The sequence below is a fragment of the Phalaenopsis equestris genome, unplaced genomic scaffold, assembly GCF_001263595.1.
Source record: "Phalaenopsis equestris unplaced genomic scaffold, ASM126359v1 Scaffold000002, whole genome shotgun sequence".
Lineage (NCBI taxonomy): Eukaryota > Viridiplantae > Streptophyta > Magnoliopsida > Asparagales > Orchidaceae > Phalaenopsis > Phalaenopsis equestris.
In genome coordinates, this window is record NW_018164444.1 from 31,199,420 (window position 1) to 31,210,280 (window position 10,861).

The 10,861-nt window shown below is 34.5% G+C and overlaps 1 protein-coding gene across 1 annotated transcript; it reads right to left on the bottom strand.

Annotated features, from left to right (window-relative positions):
• Positions 1–4,618: 4,618 nt before the first annotated feature.
• Positions 4,619–6,368, bottom strand: LOC110028336 (probable E3 ubiquitin-protein ligase RHC2A). Its single transcript, XM_020730155.1, has one exon. It carries the CDS (start codon positions 6,007–6,009, stop codon positions 4,921–4,923), a length of 1,089 nt encoding a protein of 362 aa, XP_020585814.1. The 5' UTR covers positions 6,010–6,368; the 3' UTR covers positions 4,619–4,920.
• Positions 6,369–10,861: the final 4,493 nt, after the last annotated feature.

Genomic DNA, 10,861 nt, shown 5'->3' on the forward strand with positions numbered 1-10,861 from the left:
TAAGAAAATAAAAACTTTTAAAAATGCTATTTTAAAATTTTGGCTTACAATAAGTATTATCATTTTAATTTTTAAAAAGTAATTCACTTTCTCATGCATAGATAAATTGGAATTGTATGTATTGAAGTTTAGATGTTACATATGTAAATACATAATAATTGAGTGGTTTGTATGTAAATTTTCCTTGTTAATTTCCTTCCTGTTAACCCAGCTCTTAAGTCCGATCCAAGCAAGCGCAACCAGGAAATAAGTAGAAAAATTAGGTTAACATATCATAGCCAAAATTTAGTCTTTTCAAGTTAAATCTTCGAATTTTAAAACCAGTCTAACTAATTTTTAATGGAGACATCATCAACTAATGACAATTAACTCCAATTCTATGGATTCTAATTATTCTGGAGATTTGAACAAAGCATAGATCTTTGATTGGTTATATTTTTATAGTTTATTGAAACATAATTAAATGAAAAGCAAACCTTCAATAAGTTGTGGCTTTATGAATAGCAAAGGTAGTACAATTGAGACAATAAATGCATCTTGATAAAAATTTTCTTAAAGAACTTGAGAACAAAAAAATAAAAAAATTAATCTACTATGATGGTCATACTGTAATTCAACTGATGAAGAATCATATATTTCATAAAAAAAAAGGCACATTAATATCAAGTTGCATTATCATTGTGAATGTTTAAGAAATGGACCGACTCATATCATTACAAATGTAGTGTATGGAGCGAAAGTCCAACATTACGTGATAACTCTTCAGACAGGTAGAACTCCTATGTAAGGAGGTGTTGGCAGAAATGTGGTTACTGCACTTGCCTAATACTTGATTCAAGAAAGAGACTTAATTTTTTAGTTAATTATGGGATAAATTTAATTAATTATTATTTATTTTCATGTGTTATCTTTTGTGTTGTTAAGAATTAATGTAGCTTTGGTTTTTTTTTCCTTATTTATTCATAGGTCGAACTAATGAGTCAACTCGATCAAGCGAGAGAGAGCAACCATCCAGAGTGAACGAGAGAGAGGTTTCTGTGTGCAATACCAAAAGCGACGAAGTGGCGAAGATGAATCATCTGTGGTGCTATTGAAATCTTCAAACAACAAGATTCGATGCGGGATTTAGTGGTTTTGGTGTGATACTCAGGACAACAAAGGTGTGGGTTGATTAGAACAATGCAAATCAAAGAATATTATGAGGTTTGGAGTCTAAATTTCATAGAATGGTTTGAGATCGTTCCTCTTCTTCTTTTGCAAATCAAGTGAACTCTTTCTCTAACAGAATTCTTACACTTTTATTAAATCTCGTTGTGGAACATTTGAGTGATAGCTTTATTTGTGACTCATTGACCTTATATATTTTGTAATCATGTTGAGAAATCTTAATAAAAAAGCTAGAAATAAAAGTCAACACATCAATATTATGACACATGATTAAAGAATTGTCCAAATAATTTTTTTATTTCTAGTTTTTCATCTTATGAATGCAAATTAGATATATGGTTCATTCAAGTGTTATAATAAAATGTAGCTATATATATATATATATATATAATTTTAATTTCATTTGCATAATTTAATATTAGCTCTGACTTTGCTGAAATTTTTCACATCAAATATTCTATTTGCAAGCGTTTATATCATAATTCACAAAATTTATCAAAAAATTTAATATTTATATTTTTTTGTTATGTAGTTTAGATAATTTAGCAAACCAACCCCCAATATATTACATTAAACATTTATTGCAAATCATATCATTTTTATTAAAAAAATCATAATCTTGAATCATCCCTAGTCAAAAGTAAGCTCATACTTTATCGTTTAGCATAATGGCCAGCTTATATTATATTCATTTTATGCATACTTAGTAGGTCTTTTTTGTAAGGACTTACTACAAATTAAATTGTTAACATCATCATCATTAATCTTATCAAAATAACAAGGAATTAAATTCAATTAATAAAATTGTATTTAATATTTTCATATTACTTTCAGTCCACGCAAATTTTTATTTTTTTAAATATGATATATTAATTTCATCCATCCCTTACATTGATGCATCATATACTATTGTTGGTACATGCCTAAAATATTTTATATTTCACTATCTTTTCTTCAATAGGTATTGCTAGCTTATTCCCACCCTCCCTTTAAAATAAATATTTCTCAACCATTTATGCTTCCTAATTTTTATATCTTAATTTTATAATTATATTTGCACATTTTATACTGTTTTTTGTGCATAACTAAAATACTTACTTTATAATTTATTATCTTATCTTTACTATATATTATTAAGTTGCTAACTTACTCTAATCATCCCTCTAATATAATTATTTTTCATGCATTTTGCTTATTTAAAAAGGATCAAATACCAACAGGTCGCCTAAAAGGAGAAAAATTATGAATGTCAGCAAACGAAATTAAAAAATAAATAAATAGATAAAATTCGAAAGATTTACATGCATGCCACGCAATTCCTATGTGATTACATATCTAACACCTAAACTTTAATTTTTATATACACACCACCTTTTTCTATATATGACAAGATGTATTATTATTTTTAAAATTAAAATGATGATATTTTTGAATTGATCGGAAAGATTTTGGTGTTATAGAAGTAAAAGGGTTTAAGTGTTGGTTTGTAAATACATAGGAATTGGGTGGTATGTAGGTAAATGCCTCCAAAAACTAATGAGAAATTGACCAATTTGATATGCACAAAACAAAATGGCTGGTTAAGTAGCTAAAACGGGCCCAACATGAACAATTTTTTTGCACTTGATATTTAAACAAGCCAACACTAAGTGTTCGGTTCTTTTTGACTTTAAATTATATATATTACACTCAAAGGTTGATCGCCGATCAACCCTAAAACCTGATGGACCCATTCTAGACAGATGTGCAATTCGATCAAATGCAGGGATCGAACCCTCGACCCGAGAGACTTAAACTCAAAGGTTGATCGCCGATCAACCCTAAAGCCTGATGGACCCATTCTAGACAGATGTGCAATTTGATCATATGCAGGGATCGAACCCTCGACCCGAGAGACTTACACTCAAAGGTTGATCGCCGATCAACCCTAAAGCCTGATGGACCCATTCTAGACAGATGTGCAATTCGATCATATTCAGGAATCGAACCCTTGACCCGAGAGACTTACACCAAAGGCCGCGCTCAATGAGTCAGGCTAAGACACACACACACACATATTTGATGAGTATGATTTTTAAATAATTTAATTGACTAGATGACTATAAAGATCTATAATCCATTATATTTGATAAAAAAATATAATATATATTAAATTCTAATTAAATGAATATTTTAAAATAAATATTCATTTGTGAACATTACGTGTTGAACTCGGTAAGCAAATGAGTCGAACACTAATAAATTTTTTGAGCTCGATGTATAAACGAACAGTTATTTCTTTTTCACGAGCCGAACACGAAGATAGCCAAACTCAGCTTATTTACACCACTATACAAAAGGCCGCCTGATTAGGCCAACAAAGTGGAGAAACAACATGTAAAAGACTTCCGTGAGTTCAAATCGGATGAACAAACCAACTGTTGAGCAAATATGGATCTAGTTGGCAAGAAAACAGAGTATTGAAGGCAAAGAATTCATTTTGCAGACAATGTGTCCAATATATGTGTTTTGAAAGAATTCTTCGTCGTATAGTGGTGTAAATAAGCTGAGTATTGAAGGTAAAACTTGCTTGGAGCAGTGGTTGTTAAAGTGAATTTCAATGAAATAATTTTCAGAAAAAAAAAAAAAAAATCTCTGTTTTGAAAGAGTTCTTCCTCGTATTATCTTTATTTCAGTAGTTAATTGTTTTATTAAAAAAAAATCAAAATTTAACACGATTTTGAAGTCTTCAGTATTGAAACTCACCTCTCAAATTTAAAAAACTTAAAAAAAAAAACTTATTTGGGATTTGTTTTATTATTACTATCATTATAAGGTTTAAACTATGCTTATTTAATATAAAATTTACATATTTTTATTTTAGAAGATTTACATACATGCCACTCAATTAGTATGTGTTTTCAAATCCAACAACTGAACTTCAAATTTTACATGATGGTACATTCACCATGCATGCCAATATGTATTTTACATTTTAAAAATTAAAAGTCCTATTTTTTATGTAATATGAAAGATTGGGGGGGGGGGGGGGGGGGTGTGTAAATGTAAACACTAAAATTCAGGTGTTAGATATTTAAATACATAAGGATTGAGTGCTATGTATGTAAATGCCCCTTTTATTTTTAGAATTTTAAAACAAATTAGTTTATTTCTTAAAAATATATAATTGTTCAAAACACATATTTTAAACATGTAAAATATGCTTCATGTCAAATCTGAATTAAAAAAAAAAAAACAAACCCTCTTACAGTTATCACATTCTACTGTTCAAGAGCAAGAACTTAGTTCTAAGAGAAAAGTAAGCTAAGATCACTAAAAAAATCATAGTACCAAAATAAATACCAAGACAGATTTCTCCCAATTTCAATAACATTCACAACAAATTCCCATATAGTCATTTACCAAAAAAATTCTTAAAACATGCTAAAAGAGTCCCATGGAGGCACAGTTCATCTATAACAGATCATGTAAAATAGAGAGCCAAAGATAATATTTTTAATTTCACAATAGATCCACAACTGAATTAATAAGCAAAATAGAAAATAAACAAATTATGTTAAGAAACTTAAACAATAGATAAATAAACCTGTAGACAAATTTAAGAACTCCAACAATAATGGCTTGAGAATTCACCCACCTTCCGGACCTCAAGCTCTGATGAAAGTGCCATGACAATTTTTCTTCTTCCATCCGTCTTCACCCTCCACCTTCTGTCTTATTACTTCTCCGTTCCAACAAGCACTGCTGTGCTACTCAACTTTGCGGTTCTTCAGATGCATATGTCGATCTTAAGCTTGGAGACGATAAAGAAGGCAAAGGAGGACCAAAGCACCGAAACATTGAGAAAAAGTTATGAAACACTCTACCAACTCCTCTGTGTTCTCTCGATCTTCTTCCTCGAGAAGACCACAAAATCCCTCTCGGCACTCGACCGGAACTTAAACTACGATCCATCTCACTGTAAACCACAGGAAGCTCTCCATCGCCGGCCCTTCTCACGCCAGAAAACCTACCCACCGCAAATCCACCACCAGGAAGCCTCCAAATCGTAAGCCCGGACGAATTCTCTTCATTCCCCAACAAAGCCTGACCCGGAAGATCTCCCACGCTTCTCTCACCATCAGCAGGCAACTCGTGGCGGCAAACAGGACAGGAGTTTCTCAACGATAGCCATGGCAAGATGCAATCTTTATGAAATATATGTTTGCAGGGCATCTCCTGAGCCTCATCCCCAAGCTCTAACGCCTCCGTGCAAACCGCGCAGTACGAATCCATGACGATATGGGTTTCAGTGATCGTAACGGTGGGCAATGATTCAATGGCCACCTTAGATGCCGGAGTGTTGTCATTGCTCCTCCCACCACCCACACGACCGTTTTCTATCTGCGTCAATTGATCGAGGAGCTGATCAAGACCAGATCCCATGAGGAAATTGGACATGCTCTGGGGCAAGGGGTGGAGTCCGGTGCCCGAGCCATCGTCGTAGAATAGATTGAAACTGTTGTTACCATTGTTGGAGCGTGAAGCTTCGGCATCGGCAACGGAGCTCCGGAGCACAATGACGGGGTTGAACGGAGAGCCGTGGCCGAGAGAGGTGCGTCGGGCTTGTTGGGAACCCAAATCGACACGGCGAGCAGCGGGGAACGACTCATCGCCGGAGGAAATTGTGCGATTTCGGCGAAGCGCGGCGGTGGAAGCCGGAGGAGTGTTGCTGATCAGTTCAAGGAATCCGCCGTAGCAGTCGGGACATGAGATGGGTTCAACGGTGAAAGCCCTAACGAAGCGGCTGCAGCTGTAGCACCAATACGACGTTGCAGTCGAGCTCGGAATAAGAGAAGACATAGATAAGAGGGAGAAGGGGCTAGTAGAGAAGCAGGGGAGTAGATCCCTAAATTTAGTAAAATCGAAAAACCCTAAAGAAAGAAAATGGACATGAGGCGAAGAGATCGGCACACGAAGATCTCAAAAAAGCAATTTTTGTCGGAAATTTCAGCAAGGATTGAGCTCGGTTAACCAAAAATGCTTGTGATTAAAGGGAGGGGAAATTAAAAAACAATCAGATTTTGATGGCAACCAGCAGGCTCTCCACGATCCGGGGAGCACGAAGGAGTGAGGGAAACATTACTCATAGGAATTGGCCATCGTCTCATCAGGTAACGGCGTGGGTTTTATGGCGCTCCTCTCCTGCTCTACTTATCGGGTTGGAGAGTAAAATGACAGATATAGAGACAATTTAACTAAATACTTTTAAGTAAGCTTAATAAGTCAAGTTCAAATTAATTCTGACTAAAACTTAATAGTTTGTGAGTTAATTTATTTTAAAAAATATAAATATAAAATATATTTAAAATAAATTAAATGATGCTAAAATAATTTTTCTATGATCTAGTAAAATATTAGGTGAGGATATTTGGATATAATTTGATCAGGATGTGTTTTAAAACACTCGAGATAAATTTAATACATGCGTTAATTGATTTTTTATCAAACTAATCTTAAATTAAATACAATAGTTTAAAATTTACCATCCCAAAATATTAAATTGAATATTTTGAATTAATTTTTCATTATATTTTTTGTTGTGATAAGATATACACCAAATTGATATTGATATGGTGTGTATATATATATATATATATATATATATAGCAGGAGAACAATCAACAAAGCGAAAAATATAATGAGAAAAATTTACATCAGAAGACAGTAACACAACGGAACACACAGATTTACGTGGTCCGGCAAATTGCTTACGTCCACGGAGTTGCAGAAGATTTTAATACTTGAGAAATTTACACCAGTGATCACCTCGACTTACAAGATGAATCTCTCACTTTGTTGCTCTCTTTTATTCTCTCTTTATTTTTCTCTCTCTACACCTCCTCGACTTACAAGATGAATCTCTCACTTTGTTGCTTTCTTTTATTCTCTCTTTATTTTTCTCTCTCTACACTGAGATACACAAAAAAACTCTACACCGAAATACACCGAAGACGATAAACTTACAAGAGAAATAAATCTAATTTTTCTTCTGCCACAAGCCACCAAGAAGAAGTCAAGAGAGAACAATCTTCTTCTTCTTTCTTTTTTCTTCTGCCGCAAGGAACTACTTCTTGCACCTTCCTTTCTCTATCCCGAGGTAGCCTGAAGAAGAATACCAAAAACTGTGACTTAGAAACTTAAAGAGAGTCATCTGAAGCCTTTTATCGCGAACAAGAGGAGAGGTGCGACGATTCGCGAACTTCAGCGGGAGTTGGCGGGAGCAGTTCACAAAACTGCTGGGTCGCGGTCGCGACCTTCCAAGATCGGGAACAGGGGCGGGAGCGGGAAGGTGGGATAAACGGTTTAATCGAGCTCCAGCTAACATTTTTGTATGTAAACTCAATGGATATAATTCATAAATATGAACTTCGGACAAGAATATTTTGTTTTTTTTATATATTAAGCAAATTTCATCAGGTTTTTGTTATTAACATGAAGAGAATATTATGTTCGCTGTCATTCGGACAATCGAACGTATCTTATGTGATTAACCAGACCTAATATCTTTTTAGCCGAACCATAAATGAGAAGGATAATCACTCAAATGTTTCACTTCTTTAGGAGGACACGTGTAACGGTCCTCCTTAAAACTAACGGCCGTTTGTTGGCCTGCGAACACCGTTCAAGACTGCCGTAACGGAAATGGGAGCAAACATCACCAAACTGTTGAGGTTATTACGAAACTACCCTTGGACTATGTCATAAGCTCGCTTGGTGATGTTAGTCGAACAGTGGGCACCGCTTGTTGAACTACGACTTTTTCGTGCTCTTTGCATTATTTTAAACTATATATTACAAATTCAAACAGTTGGGACCACACTTTGAAATCAGTTCACATAAAAAAACAGGGCATTTGCATGCATATCATTTATTATTTTCTATCTATTTACATCTTTAATACCTATATTTTACTTATTTACATTTTTACCACCCAAATTTTATTTATCACCAAAAATGCCAGTGTTCAAACTCTTAAAAGATATATGGATAAAATGATATGTTTGCACAGATTAGAATTTAGACATTTGATATATAAATACATAAGAATTGAACATTATGTATGTAAATCTTTCTAAAGAATACTAAGTAATTTCATTCATAAAGATCTTAAGAATTAAGATTAAAACTTTAAATTTGACTCTCATTAATATTTATATTAAATTTACATTTTAAACCCATTCCTCCTCCTTTTAAAACATATAAAAAAGAAGTATTGCATAAAGAATATGCGTTTTTAATATTGTCCAGAAGTTTTTTCCTGGTATATATTTTAGGTTTTTTAGAGTAGAAAGGAAACGTTTGGTGGCTGCGAATAAATAAATATATATTTTTAGGAGAAATTTTATTTCATTTATGGAATGTGATTTTAGTTTTTGTTGAAAGATTCATGAGTTTGTGAAATTTTAAGCTAACAACCAATGTGAGATGTGTCATCTTGTTCAAATTAATGATGAATTTAATAAATTTTGTTATTATTTAGAAGCCTGATTTCTAACTACAGGAAATAAATTTTTGTTATTTGTTTGCACGCACACATGCATCTCTGTGGGAGAGCATGTAATGGTTTCAACATTTTGCTTGCAAGTGTTCTTTAGCTCCCCCTGATTATAAGGCAAGACTTGTTATGTGTTGCAATTTATAACGCTTGTATTCATGCAGGTCGAATTTTTTATTTTCTCTTTCAATGTATTTGATAGAGTCCTTAAGCCGATTCTCTATCGAAAATAAGGTGCATGCACGAGTTTCAAGGTAGATGACGCACTGAACCACATGACTAGGATTAGGGCGGCAGCTCGTGTCTCGTACTTTAAGTCCAAAACTTATATATTTTTGTGTAGATCTAGGACATGTCATGTATATGCGGAGTCTGGTTGCTTTTCCTGCTTTCCTGGGATATGATGTCGACCCAGCGTCATCTTGGCCTATTTTATATATTTTGAGAGTATTGTTTTTTTTACTGAGTGCATGTATGTCTGAACTGTTTTCTATTGTTTGTTTCTAGCTGATCTAGGACATTATGCAAAATATAATCTAGGCTCTCTAGGACTTTAAAATTATAATTTTTCTACTTATAAAAATCCTCATAAAATATTACGATAATTAAAATTTTAGGATTAAAAGATTCAAGACTTTTCAAAACTTGTTTTTACTTTCCGCATGACCTTCGGGTTGGTTTTAAATCAAGTTGCACACATGGTTATAATCCAATCATATTTAATTGGGTCTCTACACTTAAAATTGTGGCAGATAACTGCATCATATTTGCACGTCCCAAGCAAAAGCCCCAGTGCTTCTCTAACCCCATTGGCCTAGCATACTTAGTTGCATAGATATTTGTCTAGTGGACCTAGTGTGTTAGAAAGCTCTCGACCCAAATGGGTGTAAGTCATTTTGTTTGGAGCGTTTACAACATTGTAGCTGAACCTACCTCTCTTTTTCTTTCCCTCCCACCTCTTGGAGCTCCTACGGATAGTCATAAGATAGAATTTTGTTTCTCTGACCTTAAGGCTATCGAGATCCACCATGAACGACTCAATTCATAGATTACTGAAAGGGAATCTCTGGACGTGTTGGGTTGACTACCTTCTTGACTAGGTAGACTCAGGGTCTTAGCAGCTCGGAATGACAGGTATGTGGTACCCTGACCCGCCTCTACCTCTTATCGATTGCTCCTCTTCCTTTGATTATCGCTATTGAGCCACGTCTCTTTTTTGCCTTTATTGGCATCATCTTGATGGCCTGACGTCGATGAGCTGCTACCCATTTGGGATACGATGATTTGTCATCTACCCTTATGGCCCGGATGTGCTATGACGTATCAGGATTTCCTCATCGGGATGTTTTAGTCATTTTGCAGGGTTCGTATGCCAATGAGACTCACTCTCTGCCTCGTGGCTTAGCGGGAGCTTTGAGGGCATCAGAGCATCCTCTTGCGAGATGACCCTCTTTTGATAACCCTGTACTAGTCGTCACTACTTTGTAAACAAAACTCCCTTAGCTCAAGTGTGTTTCTTGTAAACCCCCAAGATGCAATTAATTATGTGGGATATGTCCCCTTGGGAGCATTCTTGGCCCTAGAACAGGCACATACACCTGACTCTCTAGTAATGGGTAGTCTACGTAGGTATTCTTTCGCAGATATCGTTCCAAGGGGTTACTGACCAATCTTGTTTGGGTGGGCATGTTTTACCTATCATTGTGAGGTTTACTGCACATTGGCTCTTCAAGTTTCTCTTTTCTCTTGTTTGTTGTCTTTATCATATGTCCTTATTTTTTGGTTTCTCCCTTCTCCTGATCATTGATATGATTTGGAAGACAGTTTTATCCTGGAAAGGTAAGTATATGACGATCGATAAGCTGACGACTCCCTTAAAAAATAAAAAAGAGAAAAAGAACGAAAACAAAGACATATGATTTCTTCATTGCTTTATCATTGATCTTTTCCCTAAATGTTTCTTTATGCTTGGATTTCAATATGTTGACGTGTAAACCTTTCAATCTTCATTTGCTTCTAATATGACCAATTAGAGTGTTAAAACCCCTTTATGATCTAGGTCTTCTAATTGTTGACTAGAAGAAAAGTAGGTTAAACCACTTTTCACCAAGTAGAATGGACATATTGTCAGTATAAGGGTGCAACCTCGATAGAGGA